Source organism: Pseudopodoces humilis, chromosome 1 (assembly GCF_049639895.1).
Source record: "Pseudopodoces humilis isolate 2021_Gansu_Grassland_sample_001 chromosome 1, ASM4963989v1, whole genome shotgun sequence".
Lineage (NCBI taxonomy): Eukaryota > Metazoa > Chordata > Aves > Passeriformes > Paridae > Pseudopodoces > Pseudopodoces humilis.
Genome location: NC_142200.1, coordinates 106,424,271 through 106,450,301, shown reverse-complemented (window position 1 = coordinate 106,450,301; position 26,031 = coordinate 106,424,271). Strand labels below are relative to the sequence as shown.

Sequence of the window (26,031 nt, the reverse complement as noted above, 5' to 3'; positions counted from 1 at the left end):
ATCCCTTCAACTGTGTGTATCCTCCTTGTTGTTTGAGGTTTCTTTCCTATCTTGATTGTGTTTGCCTTCTTAATGGCATCACACTCCAAATTCTACTCAATAGTGCCTTTGTCCTGAATTGGGAAAGCACCGTACCTGTAGGTTTCAGTGGTGCTTCTCTGCTGTCAGTAGCTGCTTCTGAAAAGCAATGTTGGCTTGGTCTGGCTAAACATGAAGCTGTCCTGCACACCTGGAGATTCTTCCACAAATTATCTTGAAATGTGAAAACTAATTTGGGTCCAGACATAACCTTGTTAGTGACTTGTTCCTTTTTCTTTCTTTTTTTTCTTTATTTTAGAAAATAAGTGTATGCCAGTACTTTCTGCATTAAACCTCTAAAGGATGCTGAAAATAAATATACCGAGCTCTTGTGAGTGTATTACAAAATAGTCTTGTCTTTTTTTCTAGATACCGTGTTTTTCCATCTGCCTCCAAGATGTGGGGATCGAACCACAGTGTATGGCGTCTCCTGCTATCGGCAGATTGAGGCAAAGGTAACTTTCCAAGTTGTGAATTAATTATATTAATGAATAATAGGCTTGATGCATTAACAAACCTAAAATTCAGTGGCTTGCATTACACCAACAGGTAAAAACTGCATGATTGTCTTACATTAAAAGTCTTTGATAATGCTCACAGTATGTAGCTCCAGAACTTGAAAAGTATGCTTTCCCATACATCAGCAGGTGTATTGTGATCTTTTAAAATGTTCAAGGCAGTTGAAAAATACATTTTGTTTCTTGAGAGCCCATCTGGCCATCAGCACCAAGGAGCAAAACTCAATTGACCGTCTGTCAGGTGGCAAAGGTAAATTTCCAAGCAGTAGGCCTTTTGGGTGGAAAAAGTTGAAATTTCTCCCCATAGAGAATTTGAATACTTCCTGGGATCTGACCATGCAATTGTAGGGATCTTTCTCTTCACTTACTTCCTTTGCCAAATGTACTCTTGCAGAGTAGACTTGAATCCTGCCATTTATGGTGGCTGCTTAGTGATACCAGCCTTTAGCAGTAAAACTGAAAAATTGAGGAGAGCCATGGTATGCACGTGATCACACTGAGGAAATTTAAGTACTAGATCTATTCAAATCATCCCATGTTTTCAAAAATAGTAATGGTAGTATGATCTATGCACTTAGAATTGAGAAGTTATTACAAATTTATTTTAAAATTACTTTTTTTTCAGTGAATTGCCAAGAATCTGGAATGTCATGTGGGTTTGTTTTAATTTACAACCTCTGAATATATGACTCGTTTATGTACTCTGTTTCTATGTTAATTACATCTTGATTATATTTCAAGTTCCTGTTCTTGCTGTAGGAGAAATTTTGCACATGCAGTTTTTAATTCAATTTTAGTTCAAATATTTTGAACTAAATTCCAACTACATTTGTTTTCATTCACTCATTATTTTTGCACCAGCCATCACTGTATTCTGTGATTTAGAGTCTTGCTGTATTTAACTATGCAATAACTCTAGTTTATTGTGCACTTGATTCCACTTTATGCTTTTTAGTAACCACTTAAGAAGATAAATAGATGTTTAAAATTAACTCTTTGGAACAACTAGAATAAAACCCAACGTGTTTCATATGACAGCTCTAGCACTCTCTCCATCTGTCCTTTTTGATGTGTGGGCTGCAGTCCATACATTTTCTGTTTTGTACAGTTAAGTGAATCATTTTTGTGTATTCTGCCCTCACCATTTCTAGGTTTGCTGTTAGGTGCTGGGACCATTTGTTCTGGCTGAGAGTGTAACTTATTTTGTGGATAAGTTTTTATTTTATGGATGACTCAAGAAAGATGCATGAGTATGAAACAAACAATTTCTAGGCAGAGACATTTTAATCTGGTCCATTTTCACAGATGATGTTAGAGAAGAGCAAGTGATGTGTTGTCGTTTCTCTCCTGTACATTCCCCTGAGTTAAAATGTCATTTCCTTTTCCAGGCTGTTGCCTTTTTCTCATGCTAGTGTCTTTTAAATAATGTTTTGCCAATCATCACAGTTGTATTTGGGTCTTTGTTGGACACAGTGAGATGAGAATACAGCTCTGACATGTCAGTGTTATGATGTTTTTTACTAGGTAGAATCATAGAATTGTTATACAATGGTTTGGGTTGGAAGGAACCTTAAAGATCATCTAGTTCCAACTCCCTGCCATGGGCTGGGATGATACCCACTAGACAAGGTTTCTCAAAGCCCCATCCAGCTTAGCCTTGAAAGCTGCCAGGGATGGGGCTTCCACAGACTCGTAGCTTTCCTAGCCAACACTGAAGTGGTTGAGTTCCCCCGTTAGGATGAGAGCTTGCAAACGTGAAGCTTCATGTAGTTGAAGCAAGGCCTTGTCAACAGGCTCCCTGTGATCAGACAGCCTGTAGTAGACCCCAGCCTGGTGTCCTTTGTAGGTGCTGTCCTTGATTTCTACCCACGAACTCTTGACCTGTTTGTGGCTGTTTCTCAGAGGCAGCTCTTCACAATCTAGCCATTCCTTAACATAGGGGATGACACCTGTGCCCCTCTTTCCCAGTCTATCCCTTGTGAAAACATAAGAGCATACTGTTGCATGGTTTGGATATTCCACCATTGAAGATAGCCATTTTTAGGATTTTGCTTAAATAGGGGGCTAGTGGGAACTAAACTTGGGAGAGAATTCTTTTTGAAATTGTTTGGGTAAAAACACTCTAATATTTCTATTTCTCAGGCATTAAAAGTACGGCAAGCAGACATCACCCGAGAAACTGTACAGAAGAGTGTCTGTGTTCTTAGTCAGCTGGTAAGAATTTTTGTTTAACTCCCAAAACACCTTCAGGTAACCTTGACAGTTGTTCTTCCATATTCTTATTCGGAACATTTGGCTTCAAACATCTGTCTTAGCCATTGCAGAGTAACAAAATACTGGAGTAAAATTGAATTGGAAGGCTGTGGCATTCGAGTGAGCTGCCTTGATTTGTGGTATCTGCTTGTAACTTGAAAAGCGTCTACCTATCGTCATGCATGGATACCTGTTTGCACTTCCGATTCTTCTTAAATGCTACTAACTCAATTTCATGTGGTAGAATCGAGGAGTTTGGCTAGTATAATCGTGGAATGGGTAGGGTTGGAAAGGGCCTCAGAGATCATCTAGCACAGTAGCTGGAGAGAGTGGCTACTACCTTCAACTGTGAGGGAGGTTTTCTGATAGCCACACATACAGCATATTCTTATTTTTAAGATAAGAAGAGGTATCTTTTATTTCTACCTATTCATCCAAAGCTGCTGGTCACCAGGCAGGGAATACAAATTCTTTTTGTGCTTAAAGCTGAAGAAAGAATTGTTATCAGAGCTATTACTATTATGTACAAATTATAAATTTATAATTATTATAAAGCAAGCAACTACTTTTCCAGAAAGGTGTTTAATGAGGAAAAAAAATTCTGATCATTTAAAATGAGCACAGGAGAAAGGTGCTGGGAGTTAGCCAGTGAGGACTGCTCATCCATGAACTCTGTGTATAATAAAGTGTCAGTATTGCAAGATAAGCATGGAAGAAGATTAAAGTTCAAAATAAGTGACTAAATAGTTTCATTCACTTGCTTTTGTGTTTGTTTTTTTTCCAAGCCTTTGTATGGGTTACTTCAGGCAAAGCTGCAACTCATCACACATGCATATTTTGAAGAAAAAGACTTCTCACAAATTTCAATTCTAAAGGTAACTTTCCAGTAAAATCCACACACAGCAGCTTTCAGTGTACGGCCACAAACTTTACTATCTTAATTTAGTGCTCAAATATTCCTTTTGCATAAGTCATTCAGTTGTTCAGCTCCTGTAACACTTTAACATGAACTAAATATACTACTCTAATCTGAGAGAGAGCCAACTTTCTAATTTGTTATGAGATACCAGTGTGGTTGATAGTCTGTATCTCTGTTGATTCTGTTAGTAAAATTTTGCTTTCCTTCTGGAATAAGCCATTGAAATCCTTGAATAAGTGAATTTAATTTATTCTGGATTTTGTGTGACTGTGTGCCATTAACACCTTCTGGGTTTCTTTTTTGCCTTTGTTCTAACTTTTGTAGGAACTTTATGATCATATGAATAGTTCCTTGGGCAATACCTCTTTAGAAGGGTCACAAGTTTACCTTGGTAAGTGACTTGTTTTGTACAAGGCAGTAGAGATGATGTTACACAAAACAACACATGCCTCTCCTGAGTTAATTTGTTTATGTGCATTAACAGATTAAGCACCAGAGGTCTGCATTTCTTTATTAATGGATTTAAATAAATGGAAAATGTAGTGTTCCTTTCATAATAGGAGTTAGTTTCAGGTTGAAAGCTGTATTACTCCTTGACCTAAAAGTCTGGCTAGCAGCTGTTCATCTGCTTTTGGTAAACAATACCTTCTTAATTTTTAGATTGAGCACGCCACACCATCAAATTGTTTAAGCTTGCATCTATCTGTTATTTAGTATATCTCACCACTCAGTTCTGACCCTGTGTTTTCTGAATGCACAGTGTAGTATTTACCTCAGTGTTTCCTTAATGCTGCGTGGCAGCCAACAGCACAACTATTCATGTTATTATTGTCTCTATTGTCGATGAATTCTTGCTCCTGCTGGGAGGGGTGGGAAATTGTATGAATTCTGCTGTTAAAATAACCAGGTTTACACAGAATCCATAATGGATTCCCTCACACTGAAAAATGGTACAAGAAGTAAATTAGTATCCCTGTCAGCTGTTGAACTGTAATAATTGCTTTCTTTTTGTTGCCTCAGGTCTGTCTCCTCGGGATCTTGTTCTCCATTTTAGACACAAGGTAGGTGTTCTCTACTAGAAATAAAAAGGACTGCACTATTTTGGGGAGTAAAATGCTTTGTGAGGAACAGAATATTTAGATGTACCTGAGCTTGGGAGTAAGAAGACTGTTTCCTAAGGACTGCTGGTTACAGCCTCCTGAATTTTCCCTCCCATTCTACCTGCTTAACTTCAGTGAAAGCACATTCCAAACTAAGGAGTTTTTTTAGTCTTGAGGGATTCCTGGAGATTTCTAGGTTTGAGTGACATTTTTTAGTCCTGTCCCAAAGTGCAAATGCTATCTCATTTGTGACCTTGTTTCTATTCCCTGTTTCTCGTTCAATGAATGTGATAAAAAACTACTGCTAAAGTCTGTACAGACACAACTTGGAGCCTTTTCCCTGTGTTTTGTACATTCAGTGGCTCCTGCCATCATAGCACCTGAGGAGACTTGGACCTCTTCTTCTTTTTCCTAATTTCTGTTCAAATTGAATGTATATCCTATAACTAAAGTACAAATAGCATTTAGAATCTCTTACTAAATGAGATGCATTAAGGAAACAACTCTGAGAATCTGAATTTCATGGTGCACCTGCTTAGTAGATTTTTGGGGTACAACTCATTTTTGTTTGACTTCAGATGTCTGCCAATCATTACCCAGAAGCATCTGTGTTTTTCCTTGAGTGTACAGAGTCTGGACAGCCACTTCTGATCTAGGTGCCTCATCTGTAGATAACCTAAAATTGGGTGAGGTGGATACTGTTCCTGGTATTTTGCTGGATTTTTTTTTTCAGTGATTCTGTGTAGGAAATCTTATATTTATGCAGTTTATTGTTTTTCAAAAATTTGGACTTGCACAACATGTTCTTTCTGCTATGTATGATTCAAATTACACAGTTCTTGTTTATTGAAGTTTTGGTTGTTTTTTGGTTTTTTTTCATCTCATGCTATTTCTGAATGGATGCTCAGGTGGAGAAAGGGTGTTGGAAAATTGGTTTTCACTGGTCAAATGCCTTTGGTCATTTGATTGTTCTGCAGTGATTAAAACAAAACCTTGAATAAGAGATTATGCTTGCACATTATTTTTGAAAAATGGCAGTGGTTCACTCACTATATTTTTTCTTTCTACTTTTTTTCAGGTCTTGATCCTTTTTAAATTGATTCTTCTAGAGAAAAAGGTAATACTTTGTAAGCAGAGGCAGTTTAAATAGAAATGCAGCTGTTAAACATTTTTCATCTATAAAATAGAAGCATCTGAAGTCACATCAACAACTGTGCATCAATATATAAATTGGATTATTAGGCTAAAAGAAACTACTGTGTGTTGACCTGTAAATTTGCGTCTACTTGTATTCTGTCCACACTTTGCTTCTTTAGTTGCTGTCACAGCCAGAGTAGGTAAAATAGGCAGATAGGTACCTGTGTGGAGGAACTGATAGGAGATATGGGTACCTAAAAGGGCAGCTTTACAGCTTTACAGAGATTCAGTAAAACTTCTGGTTCAGGCTTTAAATAGACCAAAGGAAAGAAGTGCTAGAAGTGTCCTTCAGACATGAATTCCACCTGTAGGAGACAATGAAAAGAGCTGTATCTGTTAGGTCAGCCTGAACTCAGATTATAAATAGGTAATAACTGCTGAATTCTAGAGCCCAGTGCTTGCTTTGGGCTTTCTTACTGCCTCAGAAGCCATGCTATTTTAGTAATTTAAGTGTAATATGCAAAATATGAAAGTAGATGTGAAATCGAGACATTTGTTTTCTTCTGTGTTCATATTAATGCCCTAGAGCAAGAACTTTGAGTGAAATGACTGTGTATCAGCTGCCAGACATAATTATGCAGGGATTTTGTTTTTGTTTAAAAATGTTATTTAAAGCTTTGTTTCAGTTTCCCAAATGCTACTTTTTCTTCAGCAGACCTGCTAAAACCCAGCTAACCCAGCTACTTCAGAGTACTTGGAAGGCATTAGAATTTCCTGTTAGCTGCAGCTGGAAAGTCTGTAGGATTTAATCTATAAGTTATCAAAACAGTTGTGGAGGTGTTTTTTGAGTCTGTATCTGAGACCTAGATATCTTTCGTAAGGCAGTAAATATGCTATTCAGTTTTAAAATAGATGTATCAGCTTCTCTGAAGCTTTTGCAGTTGTCACTTAATTCTGTAAGTCAGATATACCTTGACTGTTCTCAGTATTTGTTGATGAGAATATATGCTGAAGATGCCTATATTCAAGGCTATGCAAAAGGTACACTTGAGAAAATACAATTATGGCACAGTAGGGGTCACCAGATCAGTTCAGCATTTGGACATATACAAAGAAAATACTTCACTGAGCTACAATTCTTTTCTGAAACTGCTCAAACCACAAGACACAAATGCACAGGAAGAGAGGAGAGGAAGTATTTCCCTAGTGTGTTCACATTATTCAAACATATGAAATTGTTTTCAAAGTATCTGAATGCTTATGGAACAAACCTGCAGGTTCCTTTGTGTCTGTTTTCCCCTAAGCTCTGACAGGAAGACAACACTTGCAATTTCAAAAGAAAGTTTTGGTTTTCAGGCACTGCCTGTTTTCTGGCAAATGTTATGGTTTCAGAATAACTGTGGGAATCTGTATGTTCAAAGACTTTAAATATAATATGCAAGAAGCCACTCGTAATGCCAATTTTCCTTGATCTGAAAAATGCCACAGACTAATTTCCTTTAATCCGTAGCAATTTGATTGATGTTTTTCCACAGGCTAAAAGAATTTCTTTCACCTCTCAGCTGTTATTAGGCTGAAAGACTACTTCCAGATGGTGATCCTTTCCATTTCTGCTGCCAGGACCACCCAGTTTGCTGATGTAAACGCTGTGGGACATGTAGTGGGGTTGGGAAGGGTAAGGAGCTGTGCATCCTTTTAGACAGAAAGATGGCAGAGGGACCTGAAAAAACAAATAGAGAAAAGTATTTACCTTAAGTAAGTGGTATGCCCAAACAAAAACCTAGACTGGAATAGATTTCTTTAAAAAAGGTACTTCTTTATAGGCTTAATTATTTCTGTAGGCCAAAAAATAAGCTTGGCTAAGAATGCGTGGTGGCTGAGAATCTGTGGGAGTATCATAGGCTTTCTGTTGCAGTTCAGTGCTATTATATCATGCATTTTTCATACATACATTATAAAGCAGCATCTTTAAAGTTACATATTTTTACTCCTATTGAGAACCAAGACTTTCCACAGATGAGCTGATTGTTCTTCTCATCATGCATTTTCAGTGGTTGTTGCAATTTGAATTCGCCTATCTTGTACAGTTTTTCTTTGTAGTATGTTTAGGTTAATATATAGTCTGTTTTCAGCTGAGGTACCATTAAATATCATTTGGCCTGCATTAAGGCTGTGTAGGTCTTTCTCTTTACTCCATCAATTCACTAGCTTGTAGACTGGCAAATACTAGTAGGACATGAGCTATTATTCACCATTCTCTTCTAAAGTGTCTGTCTTAGAGCAGAAGTCTCTTACTAAGACTAAATCCACAAACTTGAACTTTTAATTACATCATATGCCTGTAAAACTGGACTGCAAAGTCATAAAGTTAGATCATTCTGTATTCCTTTGCATTCTTGATTCCTCTTAATGCTCATGTATGTTTTTTTACAGGTATTGTGCTAATTAAGGATATAAAAATGGCATTTTTAAACAAGTTTACTTTTGTGGGGAATTTTTGGGGTTGGATTGTTTTGTGGGTTTTGGATTTTTTTCCTTTCCCCCCCTTTTTCCCCAAGGACCTATTTTGAAGAAATTCCAGTAGTAATATTCAGTCTGGCTTCTGTTTCTTCTTTCATTGCTAGCCTTTGACACCCCCTTTTGAATTCCTGACTAATTTACTAATTCCAGTGTCTCTGATTTAATTAAGGAGATTCTGTTTTCCCATGTTATGCCTTAAGTGCATTACCAAAGTTAGTATCACTCATGTCTTCTGTTTCCAAAAAATCTTTTTTGTTGCATATGAATATTACTGTAAAAAATGCATGCAGCATTTATCCTGTTTTTCATTTATCTACATATCCTTAACGAATCTCTTTAAAAGAAATGTTTTTGCATAGGTTTGTATCAGTGGTTCTGGAATGGATATTATTTGGCCTCTTTGATTTATAACAGAGGATTTAATGTGCTACAAATGACCAAGAATTTATGCAGCATGCTAGGAACAACTTTTTTTCTGTCAGTTCTTCAGTAATTGGATCAATTTGGAAAAAAAAATCTTAAAAAACAGTAGAAAACTCTGAATAACTGAGAAGTGTGTTACAAACACATGTATATATACATAAATATATAACATGTATTACAAATATTTTATAAGGATTCTGTAGACATATTTAAATACTTACTTTGAACTGTTGTAGGAAGTTTTGTTTATAAGCAGACTTTCTAATATAACATAAAAAGCAGTGGCTTGAATAGTTTGCATGTGTCATTTGTCATGCATAAGTGTAATGTTCTTTTTCTCATTCTCCCCTCTCTAATCCCCCTTTCCTGTCTTGCATTCTCTCTTTCTCCCATTGCCCTTCCTCCTGCCACCAGGTGCTGTTTTATATTTCTCCTGTAAATAGATTGGTGGGAGCTCTGATGACAGTCTTGTCACTCTTTCCTGGTAAGAAGAGAAGTTTGAACTTCTTTTTATATGCTTTCTGGTGATAACTGAGATAGGTTGTGCTGTCACTTGGAAATCAACTCATGTGATAAGAAAGTTAAGTTGATATGCTTCCTGAAAAATGGGTGACTTGTGTGCATGTCCATGTACTATGCACACACCCCCTAACACTTACTGCTTGCACTTTATGGGTTATTTCTTGTGCTTAACTGGAGCCACTGGATTTTCTGTATTTCCTGTTGGTAACATGGATGGGCCCCCTGAGTAACACATTCCTGTTGAGTTCCTTAAAACCCCAAAATACCAGCTTTTCCTTCCACATGTGCTCTTAAAAAAACAAAAAAACCCCAAACATAACCCCTAACCGTGCTAATCATTAGCTTCTTACCAGTCTTCTTAAAGCAAAATGTTAGGGCAGATTCTTTAGGAGAGAGAGTGTAGGGTTTGGGTTTGGATTTTTTAGCACACTGCTGCCTCCCCAGAGTAGTGTTTTAAAATACATTATTCCCTCTATGTACACAAGAGCACTTTTTTTTTTTTTTTGCCACAAAAGTCGCTTACATTTCGATTGAGATATTTGTGTGTGCTGTTCTTTCCAGGTATGATTGAACATGGTCTTAGTGACTGCTCACAGTACAGACCAAGAAAGAGCATATCAGAGGATGCTGGCTTGCAGGAAAATACACCACGGTTAGATGACTATGTTTCTGTGTCTGCTGCTGATGCTTCAGATGGAAACTTGGGAATGGGAAAGGGAGACAGGAAGATGGCAGGAAATAATTCACTGGAAGGTCAAAAAGCAAATGTGCCTTTCTCCCAACCTGAGAAGACTTGCAATGGAGCTCAGTCCTCCAATGGTACCGTGCAGCGCTTGAAAGTTCCTTCCCGTGCTTCTCCAGCATCCTCAGAAAGTGACTGGGAGACCCTAGATCCCAGCATTTTGGAGGAGTCTAATTTGAAAGAAGGAGAACGTGAGAATCCAGCATCGGAACAGGTGGAAAATCTTCGGAGCAAAAGCATGAGCTCTGAAGGCCTTCCCATCACTGTGCAGCCCCAGGCAAACACAGGGCACACGGTGCTTGTTCAAGGACTGGTGTCTGGGTTGGAAGAGGACCAGTATGGGATGCCACTGGCTATTTTTACAAAGGTGAGTATGTTCTTTGTGGTACTTGGTAACTCATAAAGACTTTTTTTTTTCCCAGAAGTGGGTAATAATTTTGGTTACTCAACTCCAGGTGGACGGTAATGTACTACAAAACGTGTTAGCATGGCCTCCTAGGCAGGGGGAAAGGCCTGAGAGGGTTGTGCACATGCCTATTTGCATTCTGCTTTCATACCTATACTTTAATACAGTTTGCAATTTTTTTACAGTTTTGCATGGTGGTAACCTGCAACCCCACTGTGGTTAATAAATTGTATGTAGCAGAAACTACAGTTTTCTTTTACTCTGAGGAATTGGTGATCTAACCTACACAGGGCCAGATCAGAGTATTTCAGAAGCCTTTAGATACCTTAATCTAAACAAAGACTCTGAAAGCTCTAGCTTTGCTGACACCTAAGTCTATGTTTTCCTCTTTTAATTTATAGCTATATATGTATTTTTAAATGCATATGTGTATATATGCACAAAATGTGTATATAAATGCATATATACATATATGCAGGCATAAAAAAATATGTCAGATGAAATTTCACTCTCCTCTCCATGATAACTCTTTCTGTTTGTGTCTCTTTCTCTGTGCATGGTGCTGAGCTGCTGAATTTTAAGCTTGCACTGATACCTAACTGAACTCCAGCTATTCCAGAATCTCTAAGGACTCTGATAGGCATAGTCAAATAACAAGCAATAGGTTTGGTAAGCAGGGCTGCATAGTAGGGCTCATTTCACATAAAAACCAGGTAAAATGTATCCCTTTTAAAGCTACTGCTATCAATAAAAGAAGTTATATAATACATTTCATTGTTTTGTTTTTAGTGTAATAAACGTCTTTATGAACGCTTTCACATAGTAGAAGATAGAAGATTCAGATTTATTTCCTCAAGCTGCTGATGTTCAAAGTGTTTTTTCTTCCTTTGCAGGGGTTTATTTGCATTTCCTTGCAGAATATTGTATTTTATGATTGTTTTTAAGCTTCTCACTGTAGTTTTCATTGGAAACAGTACATTGTGTGGGCCCAAGTGAGCAGCTCAAATGTCATTGCCCTGTATTGCTTCATGTCACCATTAGAAATGCTGTTTCAACAAAGATCTGCGTTTGATGTTTGTCCTTATGATCTGCTTAATGTGCACTATAGCCTGTAAGTTGTATTTAGTCTAGTTCTTTGAAAATATTAGATGAAAAGCAAGAATAAAATAATTGATAAGGGGACCTCCAAGTGCAAACTTTTGTTTGCTGCTAAGCTCATCAAATGGAAAAGAATTTTAAGGAAGCTGACAGTTTCTGCATGTTTACCTTCTGTTTCACAAAGGCACTTTTCACTTGAGTTCAGCCAGTGTAATTAAAGCAGAAAAAGCTTTGCATGTCTGAGTTAGCAGAAAAATCTGATTCATAGTTACAGTTTTAACCACTTACTGGGAAAGTTTACTTCTGATTCAGAGCTGTTAACTCAGGGTTGTTTTATGCCATGCCATGGAAAGACTAATAAATCTGACAAATTTGAATGGGAGGAGGTTTTACCAGGTGTCATAATACATTATCCAGGTACACCTGGATACACCTGGAGCATAAAGGAAAATAGCTTGTGGTACTTGTTTATTTAGTACCAGTTCTGTAAGATCTAATAGTCGTTTCATTTGCACTCTTTTAAAAAAGAATTAAATAATTCTTTTATTTATTCAAATAGAAGTTGTTGTACTTAGAAATGTGCATTTGTAAACTGGCATTTGATACTTCAAATAGTGAAAGATTTCCCAGACTTTGCTACTTTAATATACAGTAATTAAACCTTCCTTTTCCTGCTTCTTAAGCCGTATTTTTTGAAAACTGTACATTTTAGGTTTGTGATTTATTTCAAAGCACTGTCGTTCCTTTGACACAGGCTGTTTGTTTTCTGCTGATAAGTGCTTGTCATCTCCAAGGCCATCCCTGTGTCTAATATAACAAAAAGGGAGTAGTTATGCTCCTTTCTTCCATATGTTTCCAATTACCATGTACTGGGTGATAAAGTGTGTGTGCTCTTTGTTTCTGTCCAATGTGCCATTAGCCCTAGTGAATAAATTGCTTTGGGTTTTACGCTGTTGAACAGCTGGGATTACATGTTAGGGATATGTTGATCCTATGTTTAAAAAGAAATTTACCTACATCTGCCTCTCAGTAATCCCTCAATGTCTAACTCAGAGCCTTTTTTCAGAATGTTTTGGGTTTTTTTTTTAATTGGAGTGTAGGATACTAGATTAACTTACAACCCTGAAGCTAAAACCCATGGCTAAAAAGCACACTACGTTGCTTTCTGTTCTGCTCCTTCTTAAAGCAGGGTTGCATATACTTATCAAAAATTGATTGCTATCTCTGGTGTCTGGAAATCTCCACCCACAAAATGTGGATAGCTGTCTGTAGCTTTCCTGCATTATGTGCCTCACAACTACCAGAAGACATCATGTGGGCAGCTGGAGAGATGAATCCTTATGTCCATGGACTTCTTGTCTCTGGGCTGACACGAGGCCTCATTCTTGCTGCTTATTATTGCTGTCATACTGCTTATTCTGTTGCCTTACAAACACATTTAATTCTTGTCCTTGGCTTTGGATTTCAGTTTCAATCCTGAGACTGAAAGGCAACACAATCTCTTGAAAAATTTAATTCATGTGGAATCTGGTGGCTTCGCTTTGCAAATGTCATGTAGCAAAACAACAGATGACTGTGGCTGAAACTATAATAACCAAGGTTCATTCTGGGTGAAATATGCTGGCTTGTACTAGGAAAACCTTTGAATACAGGGACTTCTTTTTTTTAATTATTTCTCTGAATGTCTCTGTTGTTCCAGGGGTACCTTTGTTTGCCGTACATGGCGCTGCAGCAGCATCATCTCCTGTCGGATGTGACAGTCCGTGGCTTTGTTGCGGGAGCTACCAATATCCTGTTCCGTCAGCAGAAACACCTGAGTGATGCAATTGTGGAAGTACGGACCTTGGCATTTGAGCTGGGGGGAAAGTTGGGGGGAGCTGAGGTTCTATTTTAAATGTAGCTTTCCAGTTTCACTTGCATGCCTGAATTTTGAATCCCTTTCATATAAATAAAAATAAATTTTCAGCTGCAGAAGATTGTTAAATTTCTATGACTTGAGAGGACAGGATTAGATAAGCTGTGCAAAATTATTGTCCATGTTTTTATATGTATCTAATATTTGAATTCACAAGGGTGCTTGTTAATTTTTTTTGTGTTGGTATGTAATTTAATTTTTCATGTAATGGGCTTTTTCTGGGCTTTGTAGTGAGGTCTTCAAAAATAAGTGCTTGCAGATGAGAATCAGATGCAGGTACTGATTTGACTTCCCTCTGATTTAATCAGGAGAGTGAAAACACGGTATCTAAAACACCCACTGTGTCACTTCTAGCAAACAGACACAACTATATAATCAGCATGTGGTAACCTAAGATGGTTCCCTATAGGTAATCAACTTAATTAATTAAGAGGTGGTAATCAAAGAGCACCATACTTCCACTGCCAGACTTTCTGCCAAATCCTGTCAAATAAACAGCTTTTACTGTGTGCCAGGGAAATGATCGAATTCTGAATAAATCAGAGCAGTATCTGACTTTCTGAGAACGGTTAGTTCATTGTTTCTTTGGCCATTTGTTTCTTCTTGGTATTTTGGGGAATGAGGATTTAGATTTAGGTAGCAATATGTTGTAGTGTAAGTTTGTGTAAGCAGTTTTATTTAGATAAATGTTTACCCTTGGAATTATTTCAAACAGATAGAAGATGCTCAGGTGCAAATCCATGATCCAGAACTGCGGAAGATCCTGAACCCAACAACTGCTGACCTAAGATTTTCAGATTACTTGGTGAAGCATGTAACTGAGAACAGAGATGATGTGTTCCTTGATGGCACTGGATGGGAAGGAGGAGATGAGTGGATCAGGGCTCAGTTCAGTGCTTATCTTCACGCACTGCTTGCTGCTGTGCTGCAACCAGGTAGAACAGATACCTTATCTAGGGATGGAGATAAGGGTGGACATGTCAAGCATTTGTTCTGTTGCTGTTGATGTGTGGTCTGTCAGTGCATCTCCCTCTACCTAAAGCTTCATTTTAGGCTGCTTTTTCAGTTGTCTTTGGCTATCCTTGTTATTTCTTGACAAGCTTCTTGTTAATCCTTAGTTCACAGTCTTACAGACACTTACTTATTAGAATGTCTTCTTCTCCTTGATTTAATTGAGTTTTCTTCATAAGTAGTTTCCTTGTCACTGTATGTGATGAGACTTACAAATCTGAGTGTCTTCTAGACTGTGTTGCAACCTGAAGTTAATTTTGGGAATCTACTTGGATTCAAGAAGACATAAAGTTAAGCATCTGTCATCAGGAAGTTTTGCTAGACTGTTCCAGCTCTTTTCCCTTCTTGCCATGGTTCTTAGTAGGGATTCACATATGTGAAAAGTTTAATCTACAGGCTTTTTAGCTTTTCTTTCCTGGAGCTCAACATTTTTTGCTTTACCTCAGAAGGAATTCTCTATGTTCCAACCTTTTGTGTGAGTACTAATAAAATAATCAGTGTTTTTAGTTTGTGGAAAATGTTTAGTTTGTCCTGCACTCACCCTGTTAACTTCATAATGATTTTTCTTTATTCACACCAATTAAATTCAGACTTTGTTTTGTGGTATAAGTGAGAAAACATGGGATTGAGAACCTGATTTTGAAGTCTGGAAGATGCCAAGTTCTTGGTGTGACAAAATTAATATTTTACGAGGATTACCAGATTGATATGAAATATCAGGGTTTTCTGGGAACTCATACTACTTAACTGGCTGGCTGTTAAATTATTTCCTATACTTTTCAGTGTTTTAAAGGGGTTGTTGTTATGATAAAGTTTATTCCACAGTATTTCCTATTGCAGTTTTGGAATGGATTTGGGAGTTATTAAACTTGAATGAGTAATAGCAGTACAGCAAAGCCCAATGTATCTTACTAAGACCAGTGCAAATTCTGTTTTTGTTCTTGGTTGCTATGTGACCATTCTGTTCCCTTTTCTGTCATTGCCCAGAGAAAAAGTTAAGATACGTATATTTGGAATATTTTTTTTTTTTTCACAGTTGAGCTCTTAGAGCTTTACAAATGAACTAAAAATAAGAAAAGTAATTTTTTGGGCTATTTTCCCCCCCTCTTGTCTTGGTACTATATGCATTTGACATTTTAAAATAAAAATAAACCATTTTTGAAGTACCCAGGTTTTAGTACTGGAGTTTTAATTGTTACTGACTTGATAAGAGCCTGGAAAAATAAAAGTTTTCTTACAAGACAAAAAGTAATTAGTCTTGTAGTTATTAGATCTCTAATGAATTTCTTCAAATTCTCGTCTTTATTTTAATTTATCAGACAATGAAAAGATTTTGTCAGACTTTGGAACAGCATTTGTAACAGCCTGGAAAAATACCCACAACTACAGAGTATGGAATAGCAACAAACATCCAGCTCTTGCAGAGGTAAATTCGAGGTAAGGAAACTTAGTAGTATTTACTCTAATTCTGGGCAGTAGTTTCATGAAGAAAGAGTCAAGAGAAGTGAAATTTGAACAAGTTGATTGTCATCTGTCCCAGCTACAGAAAGTTTGTCATTCCTCAAGAATTGTCCTCAGATGGTTCTGCTTTTTATTAATTGCTTCCAGGTGTGCAGGGAATAGCTGTGTCTATGGTTGTCACTGGTGGGATGGAGGGGAGCTGGCTGTTTTGTGTGTATTTTCACTGAAAAGTTTGACAGTGCCAGGCTTGGTACCACTGTTGGCTGTGCATGTGTTCTGTTTAGTGCGGATTATTGCTCTGCTGCAGGGAGTTTTGTTTGCTTTCACTTTGTCAGTTGCTGTAGTCTGAAAAAGGTTTCTCCTTAGACCTACAAAGCTCTTTTTGTCTACTTAAGGGTTTTCTATTTGTGATTTCTAGTTGCTGGAAGGAGGTGCTTTTGGACTTAGTGTGAAAAGGTTGTTAATATCTCATCTGTAAATAGAAGGCACCTTTCAGGTAGTTCATAAGAAATCTCTCATTGAATAGTCACTGCATCCCAGACTTCTGTGAAGTAGTATATCTGCAAAATACTTTTTAAACATTTTTTTTTTGTAAGTCAGAGGGGAATACAGCTAACAATTGTGTGTTACAGATTCATAATGAAAAAGAAATTAATGTGTTGGGGTTTTTTGTTTTTCCTCCTCTTCTAGCCATCCATTCCAGGGACAATACTCTGTGTCAGATGTTAAGTTAAGGTTGTCACAGTAAGTACATAGTACTTTGATTTGTATTTTTTAGAAGTGTGGTCAAATATCTAAAACTGTGTAACTGTTGCTATCATGAACTAAACAAGGTAAGGATTCAAACTGGCCATCTTCGTGAAACTATACTCAAAGTTCTCTTGCAAAACAGCACCAGATCTAAAGATGAGATATTTGGCTGAAATAAATAATTTTTTTAAAAGAAAAAAAGGCAAATGCACTATTTTGTGTTGTACTTTACATAATACAGCCTTGAGTTTTTGCATTGCAATTATAAGGCTTTTGTACTTTTAATTTGTCAGCTAAAGCTGTTAAAACTTCTATCAGAGATTTGACTTAAGGTCTCATTATTAGGAGAAAATAGCTTTTTTTTTCCTTTCTAATTAGCTGGTTTTTAATACAACATTGTTCTGAAACTTGAAGTTCACTGTATGCCTAGTTAGATGTGGTTCAGTTCCTTGAATTTACAAGTTTCAAATGAGTTTAGCATAGTTTTATTGTACCAGACTCAGCTGAACCTTAAGTTGATCTCAACTGCTGCCTTTAAAGCTCAAGTCTAAAACTCAGTGGTACTTATTTTTTCTGTAGCTGTTCAGCCCTAACTGAAGCCAGAGTTCAGCCTGGGGTTTATTCACCAGGAAAAATGGATTCTTTTCTCACTTAGCTGTGCTGACTATAAAACAACAGTCTCTCTGTCTTTTATTAATGGATGATCTTTCCACAAAATCTTAATTTGAAAGCTCTGGACGTGTCTATAATGTTGGCCTGTTTTTGTCCCCTTGTTTGAAAGGGGAGTTACTAACTCTTCTGGGTAGTGTGACATCAGTGTAAAAGGACCAGTAGTTCTTAGTATGCTTACTGATAATAAGTATTTTTTCAGCAGTGCCTTTATTCTGCAGGTGGGACTTTGATACCAGATCCTCATCAAAATTACTTGCCTTTGCAAACTGAGCCTAGACTTGGTTTTGGTGTATTCTGTTTTTCTGCTTTTTCCATCTACACAGAAGATTTTGAAAGTGGGAAGAGAATGTGGCATGATGTGTTGTTAAGTTTCTCATTAATGGGTTTGCAAAGACTGAAATGTGGATTTGAAAGTTACAATTTAAAACTAAATGAGATAATTTTCAAGTCATTGCACTTGTACAGTAGAACTGATTGCTTTTGTGCTTTTCTTTCCAAATGATGATCATGTATCTTCTTGCATTTCTTTAACAGAAGCATGAGTGTAAACTCTCCTTGATCAAAAATTTAATCTTAGACAAAGATACAAAATCAGTTCTATCTAGAAAAAAAGGACCGATCCGTTACACTTGCTGTTCTGCTTAAAGATTATGTATTAAGGCTCAGAATTCCCAAAACTATTGAAAATCTGACTTTGTAATTTTGATCATAAATGCATTTTGGTAAACGTTTAGGAAAGATTGATTGAGCATTGGAAGGGGCTGCCTAGGGAGGTGGTGGATTCACTGTCCCTGGAGGTGTTTAAGGAAGGACTGGACATTGGCACTCAGTGGTGTTCAGTCCTGGGTTCAGTCAGCATGGTGTTCAGTCCTGGGTTGGACTCCATGATCTCAAAGGTCTTTTGCAGCCCCATGGAGTCTGCGAAAGGTTTAAAGTGTGCTGTGTAAGAATGAGCCATTAGGTGTTTTGATTTCCTGTTTTGCTGGCAGCATCTTTTCATCCTCTGAGAAACTTGCCTAACTGATCTCTGTGGATAGGATGAATGCAGGAGTTGGGCTCAACCATATATGTGAACAATATATATGTGTATATGTATGCTATGTAAATCTGTGTGTAATAATACATACTTCCACTAGTTTATTTTCACCTGGGAGTGCTAAGTCAACTAACAGCCTTCAGTATCTCTCTTGTTCAGCTCAGTGCAAAACAGTGAACGTGGAAAGAAGATTGGAAATGTGATGGTTTCTACCAGCCGGAATGTGGTACAAACAGGAAAAGCTGTAGGTAAGAAATTTGTTTAAAATCAGTTTACACCTATGCTGGATCTTTTTTGAAGCATCCTATTTCTCGGTTACATTTGGTTTCAGTCAAAGTGTACTTTATAACATGCACAAGTCAGAGCAACATTTTGAAGGGTAAAGCTGCTGATTGAGGCCCAATATATTGTGTAATAGCAGAAAGAGAAGCAGTTAAATAAAGAAATTAGTGTACATTCCTTTTCCGGTGTGGCCTGGAGGTGAATATGGGAAGAGAGATGTTCATGTAAGAGATTCCATGTAATCTGGTAAATACTTCAACCACCGTCTGCATTGAGTTATTCTCAACTTTGATATCACTTTGACTAAAACTATCCAAAGCTGATTGAGATCAGAAAAAGTCCTTGTGTCACTTTTTGCAGATTTTGCAGCAGTCTGTAACTTTCTGGAAAAGCACTTGTTGCACTTGAACAGTGGCATCATCACATTATAATCTTGCAGCATGAGTTAATAGGAGTTCATCCATTAAGGGGTCTGATGGTTGGTTGGCAATAGCTGTGCCAAAAATTGTTTAACTTTCTCTTTTATTCAGTTGGAATCTGTCTTTTCTTTTTGCTGTGGTGCACTCTGGTCAGGAGTGCCTTTCAGCCCAAAGTCTACCAAGCCTTCCCAGGCAAAGGACACCATAGGCCATTTCTGCTGAGCTGCTGTGTTCAAGTTCATTGCATGTTTTCTGGCACAGACTCTGGAATTGGATTTTAAATCCCAAATCAGACAACTGATTATGTAATTTATTTTTTTAAAAAATATTTCTTTGTAGCAATTCAATAAAGATAACACTTCACTATTGATCTTTATTTTGAATTGCAGGTCAGTCTGTTGGAGGAGCCTTCACAAGTGCAAAATCAGCAATGTCATCATGGTTTTCCACTTTCACACACTCAACTCAAAGCCTTGGGGACTAAATGCTGGTTTGGCAGGATGCTGCTGACTATTTCAGGTGCAATCTTTCTTTGAGCTGTAAAAAGACCACTCCAAAATGTAAAAGTGGAGATTACCTACCCAGGACCAAAATAAGGTATATGTTGCTTGCAAGCAGATGTGGAATGTTATTATTCACTTTCCCTAGAAAGAATGGTGAGTGTCACCATACAATGGGATGGCATTTGCAGTGTATTGGTTATATTTAAAATGACTACTTCTCTTTAAAACTGAGCCTTTATCAAGACATTAGCAAATGGGGCTTGTTGCAAGCGAAATGTGTTTGACTTTAGATTTGTAAATTTTCTTGGATGTTGGAGATATTTATGTAAAGTAGTTCTATTTTTCAATCCAGATAGCCAAATGTTTGTGAATTCTTGTTAGAAATAAACAGAATCTAAATAATAACTCCTCTTTTAGGTTGAATTTGAGAGAATCTCTGCAACCCTTAAAGGGTGGAACTTTCATGTTTATACCTGCAAATGAAAATCAACAAGGTGCAGAGTAAGACTGTGGCTGACAAGGGGGTTTTTTCCTCTGTCCCCTGTATCCATGTAGAGTTGTTTGGATGAATCTATGTCTAGCTCTCTTTGTGTCTCCAAATCTGTGTGACAGTTGCAGAATCAGTAGTTTTTTTTCATGTAAGCAGTAGGCCTTCATACCTTTGTGTATGTTTTGGCTGTGTTTTTCCCCTGGGACGTGAATGAGATTCCAGTTGGAGAGATCTCTTCAGGGAAAGAATTACAAAGCATTTCTCCCAAACTGGGACTGGATCATAGACAGTTTTGTAAGTTAGGATATAATTACATTAATGTAGTTGCATACATATGAAGTACTAAACCCACCCAAAACTAGCACAATAGCAAACTCTGCATGTTTTGGGTTTTTTTCCCCACCAGTAAAGTTGTGAGGACTCTTCGAAATGAAAATCAGCTATGTGGATTTTCTGTGTCGACTCAGGGAATGTGCTGTTTGGATAATTGCTTTCTTCATAAGGAAAGTAACACTAGAATTGAGAGTACCTAGAACAGCTCAGTTTGTATCCTTGTGTGAAAAAATAAATAGTTTATTTGAAAAGATGTGGCATAATGCTGTATTTCCTATGTAACATGCATGTGGTGTTTTCTGTATGCAAGCGTATTGCACTTCCTACATTTCTTGATTCCCAGGAAGATTATTTCCTGTTTTCTTGCAATGTGTGTGCCTCTAGATGCCTTCTGACATCCCCACATGTTGCTCTTAACATTTTCTACATTACATTACCAAGTGCTCCAACTTTTCTGTACCGAAAGGCTCTTTTAGTTTATTGCCTCAACAGTATCTGTCAGCATTTTGCCATGTTCTTTTCTGGGGCCAATATTTGTAGTCATGGTTATATTTCCTATTCCTCAAATAAAATGCAGCAGCTGCACAAGAGATAAACAAGAAGACTCAACTGTTTTTAGGAAATTATGTTTTAATTCCTTATGTGCATTTGTAAAGTTAATAGAAAAGCCAACTTGTATCACATTGTCACTGTCCAGCAACTTGGTTGTCAGTTTTTTTGCTTCAGTGATTTGAAAACATGGGATCTGGTTTAAAGCCTTCTTTAATTTTTTTCCCAGGACAGATAGATAGAATGACTGTGGAAAACCTAAAGGCAAACAGCCAGTTTGAGTAGTTTGATTTGAGAAGGGCAAAAAAGGCCCCTAAAGCTCTACTAATTTATTGCTTCTGGCACACAAGTAAGATGTATCTATCAAACTGCAGCTATTGCTCCTGGTCCCCATGTGTCTTTTTATCTCTGGTAAAATTTCTGATGCTCTTTTCTGTTTTATTCCACAACTCTGTAATAGACATTTGTATCTTTTTAAAGACTAGGTATTACTTTATATGCAGTGAATTGAGACTAGAGCTGTTTATTCATGGTGTGTCTAGAGCTTTCTGAATCAGCACGCAGATAAGAAAATAACCCAGAATAATCACTTTTGTGAAATGACTAACATATTATCTGCACTCTGGGACTTAAGTGGTCATGGTGTTGTGATGAAGACTGAAGACAGGTGCATAAAGGATTTAAGTACCTATAAAACTAACTCAAACAACTTAGGGCATGCCTAGGTAGATTTAGGCTTAGGAGCTCACATTGATGAGTTCTAGAAGCCAGGCAAGTGGTTGTTATTTATGGGTACAAGCTGTAGAAGCAGGATCTTCAAGGATCCCTTTTCAATATCCTTGTCTTTGTCACCTCCTCACCTGAGTTTTCTCTGTTGGATTCTCAAATGCTCCAAATTTATATGGCAAATTTATTAGCTCTCTGCATTCCCCTTACTCCCACAGATTCCATTGCTGGCCTAGGGGTATTAGAAAGCTGACCTTTGTTTGTTTTCTGTTTGATTAATCTGAGGAAAGACAGAAGGAGGTGCCCTCTTTGGTTGCTTGTTGCTTTATACAGTGATTCTGTTGTGGTACTTCCCAATTTTTCTCTTATGGGCAGGAAGACCAGACAGGTCTTTCTCTGCAGACTTTTTCTCACTGTCCCAGCTGTCTCTGTTGTGGAACCAAACAAACAACCTGATTAAGAATATTTTCCTTTCATTACAAATGACCGAATAAAAAACTTAGGTTACTTTTCAGTCTTTTTAAGAACTGGCACCCTGCTAGCAAGTTGGACTTGGATTTAAACTCAGATTTAAACAGTGATTAAGACTCAAGGAGTGGGTGGAGATGAAGTGATCTTCATAATTAGTTGTCTTCATTAACATCTGTGTTTATTCTCCAGCATTTGCTTAAGCTTACTTTTGGGCTGTAAGAAGGCATGCAGCCAATTGAAGTTCATCTGAGCTCATGTAGTTCTCTTCTTAACATAATGCTTATAACCTCTTTAGTTAAATCCAATGCAAATGCAAGTTATTTTCCTCTTCTCTCCTTTAATATTTCCAGTGCAGGCATTATTAATCATTCAGAAAGATTTAGGCAGTTGACTTCTATTTCAAAAGCCCTGACATCTATTTCTGCACTGTAAGAAACAATGGGTCCTAAGTGAATTGGTGATAGTGCTTCTAATCAGTCAGCTGTGAAGGTATTGTTACAGCTCTGTCATGATTTGATGTTGCAAAGGTATTTTTGGCTGTCAGCATGCAGCACACATTGACTTACAGGTAACACAATAGCACACCTCTCAACTTTCATCACAGGCATCAACCTCAGCTTTTTGTATGTGGCAGCATTGGAGGAACTGCCTGTTGAGCATAGATATGAGATGTAAGTCCCCAAAACCCCACAAGACTTAAGTATTGCTGACCTTTTATTTCATTTGACTGAAGTGTTCAGCATCTTTCTTCAGTCATTTTCATGTCATAACCTTAATTCCTGTACACATCTCACACCAGTTTCCTCAAGTGTCACAATTTAATTAGAATTTTTAGGTCAGTGTTCTGGTACATTGCACTTATTTGACTTTGTACTTCTGTTTTAAGCACCTTTGTAATTAAATATAATATTTTGCCTAAACAAGCTTCTGATTTCCATACAAATTATTACTAAGCAGAGAAACTAATGTGGTGGCATTTAATTGTGAAAGTGAAGGTGTGAATGCAGTTTTTTAAGTTAGAAACTATTGCTTGATAATTGAACATACAAGTAATGTATTCGATTTTTCCTGTGCTGCTTGAAAAATAAAATACATCCAGCCTGTTTTAAAGTTCCATCTGCTCAGAAAGCTGTATTATTCTAATAAATTAATTCCACCAGAAGACACTTGCAGGCATCTGGTTTTGACATTGGTAGCTGCTTGTAATTCACTGGCAGTCCTTTTGAAATTTGTCTTCCATTTAAACTGATTATGGATGCTGCTTTTTGCAAATTTAGGACAAAAGGATGCTCTAGAGTGACTTTTTATTCCCTGTGGGGTGCTGCTTGTTGTGAATTGATTGAAGTCCTCAGGAGGTCACAGACCTCTCTTACTTCAGTAAGAATTTCAAGTACAACTAAAATTTTGGTGTAGATTTAGCTTCAAAGTAACTTGTAGTTTCTGTGGATTGTGACATCTGGTCAAAATCAAGATGCTGTGTAAATTAATTGCTGCACATCCAGTTCTCTGCCATAGTGAGCTGTTTAAAAACTTCAGTACTTCTACTGCAGATGTCACTGTACCTGTCTGAGAACGATTTGGTGCATGGGTTTTCCAGAAGGAGGAAACTGACTGCCTTGGCTAATGTTTAGATGTGAATTAGACAAAAATTATGTCTAGAGAATGGTTGCAATTCCCTAAAATTTGTTAAGGTTTTTCCGACCGTGTGCAAGTAGTTGTGCAAAGACACTGAAAGATAAATCTACATCATGTTTTTTATGCACTGCATTTTCACATTCTTGCAGGTATTTAGTTTTCATTAAAAAGGGCAACATGGAAAGTATTCATTAAAGGGAGAAACACTACATTATTGTATTATGATTAAAGATGTATGACAAATTGCTTCCTGGTGTTTTGAGTCTTTAATGCTATATTAGAGAAGGGACTGACTTAAAAAAGCAGGCACAGAGCTTTACTTCTGTGATGTTTCTGGTCTTGACCCCATTCTTTAACAAACATCAGAAACGGTCTTTGGATTCATAAAAAATTAGGGAAATGGATCACTTCTGTCAGTTAAATAGTGACCCTTACTCAGATTACCTTTTTCCCTGTAAATTGACATCATTTGTGCATAACATATGTACACAGGTGGCTTAATCTCAGGAGGGATGGAACTTGGAACTCTAGCTCTCTTGAGTTAAAATTGTTGAATCATACATTGCTCCTCTTGTAATAATTCAAAATCAACTCAAGTAAGGTCAGGTTTTATTTGTTTGGTTTTTTTTTCCACCCCTGAATTTATTGACTAATATTGATGAAAGCACAATTACTGTTTGCCTTAATAGTAGCAGAGAACACCTACAAAATCTTTTTTTTTGTCTGAATCCAGATCACCAATAGTGTGGCATTACTTTCTGGATTGGGTTAGCATAAGCAAGCAAGAATGTTTAGACTGAAGGAAGAACAGTTATTTGAAGTGAAGGCAGATGTACAGCTGTCATCTTATCTTAAAAATAATAGGGGAAATAATTTCACTTGCATACTGTATGAAATAGATGGAAAATACTGGAGAAGGAAACTCAGCTGATCTCTCATATCTGAAGAAACGCACACAGAAACACAGTGGAGAATTTTAAAGTCCAGGCATACCAGAAAGTGGGAAAAAATAACACTGAGCTTAAAATACTGCCTAATATGACCTGTAATTTCTTTGCCATTTTGAAACATCTGTGTGTGTATGGATTTTGCCATGTGCCAAAGAAGCATATGTCAGCTCTTAAATTTTGGAAATTGTTTCATGTTTTTTTTCACTTCAGACTCCTCCTCTGGGTTTATAGGCTCTGTAAGAACTCTGCCTTGCTGAACTGTACTTACAAGAAATGTTGTAGGAGGGAGGTATTTTAAATACTTCTGAAAGTGGAACTAAACAGAACTTTGTGTGGCTGATGTTAAGCATGAAGTGGAAAGAAACTGGTTTTAACAGTGAGCCTGGCTCACAGTCTGCCTATATTATAGCTCCTTTCACGTAGGAATCCAGAGCAAAAAACAGAAAACAACTTGAATGTAGCTAGAAATGGGAAACAAAGGAGGAAAAGTACTATCCTGCCTAATAAGTTCAGTGGTCTGCAGGTTTGTCCACACGTGTCCCTTAGCTGTACTGCAATGTGGCAGGTGCTTGTGCATCTTATCAGAGGCTTTGAGAAGTGAAATGAGAAATACTGTGAAAAAACTGTAGTGCTTTAAATCTTGAAATAATCTTCAAAATATTATCAAATTATTTCCCCCCAAAATTTAAGTATGTGTCTGATCCCGTTCTCTGCAAAGCTTGGCACATTTCACTGTCCCAGATCTGACTCATCCTTTACACAAAAACTTGTAATTATGTATGTATTTAAACAACTGTAAAAAATGATTGAATGCATTAAAAATTAGCAGAGGCCAGATCACTTTTTTATTACTTTAGGTAAGGGAAACTGAAACTGTGTAGGACTGACTTATATTAGGCATACCAGAAAAGAGGTAAACATCTTTGCAAATGTAGCAGAGCTTGAGGACATGAATTGATTCATTGAAACTTGTATGTAAGTGTACTTAAACACCACAGACAGGTTGAATAGACTAAGATTAGGCTGAAGCTTTGTAGTAAGACAGTAGTTAGATCTCTGTGGAGGCTTTAATCATATTTGTTCTATTTATGAGAACTGCATTTTTTTCAGCT

General features: G+C 37.2%; 1 protein-coding gene across 2 annotated transcripts in view; it reads left to right on the top strand.

Moving 5' to 3' along the window:
- Nucleotides 1-24,216, top strand: part of AVL9 (AVL9 cell migration associated) — a 41,080-nt gene extending 16,864 nt beyond the window's left edge. The window contains exons 3-16 of one of the 2 annotated variants that reach the window (XR_015773200.1): nucleotides 448-533; nucleotides 2,739-2,810; nucleotides 3,635-3,724; nucleotides 4,093-4,159; nucleotides 4,789-4,829; nucleotides 5,947-5,985; nucleotides 9,363-9,432; nucleotides 10,032-10,579; nucleotides 13,416-13,550; nucleotides 14,347-14,566; nucleotides 15,962-16,079; nucleotides 16,794-16,847; nucleotides 18,705-18,809; nucleotides 19,652-24,216. Coding sequence is in view for 1 of the 2 variants with exons in the window: in XM_005519047.3 (XP_005519104.1) it covers nucleotides 448-533; nucleotides 2,739-2,810; nucleotides 3,635-3,724; nucleotides 4,093-4,159; nucleotides 4,789-4,829; nucleotides 5,947-5,985; nucleotides 9,363-9,432; nucleotides 10,032-10,579; nucleotides 13,416-13,550; nucleotides 14,347-14,566; nucleotides 15,962-16,079; nucleotides 16,794-16,847; nucleotides 18,721-18,809; nucleotides 19,652-19,746 (1,724 nt within the window). In the remaining variant the exon portion in view is untranslated. The remainder of the gene's footprint in view (nucleotides 1-447; nucleotides 534-2,738; nucleotides 2,811-3,634; nucleotides 3,725-4,092; nucleotides 4,160-4,788; nucleotides 4,830-5,946; nucleotides 5,986-9,362; nucleotides 9,433-10,031; nucleotides 10,580-13,415; nucleotides 13,551-14,346; nucleotides 14,567-15,961; nucleotides 16,080-16,793; nucleotides 16,848-18,704; nucleotides 18,810-19,651) is intronic. The other variant, XM_005519047.3, reaches the window with a different exon arrangement.
- The last annotated feature ends 1,815 nt before the right edge of the window (nucleotides 24,217-26,031 follow it).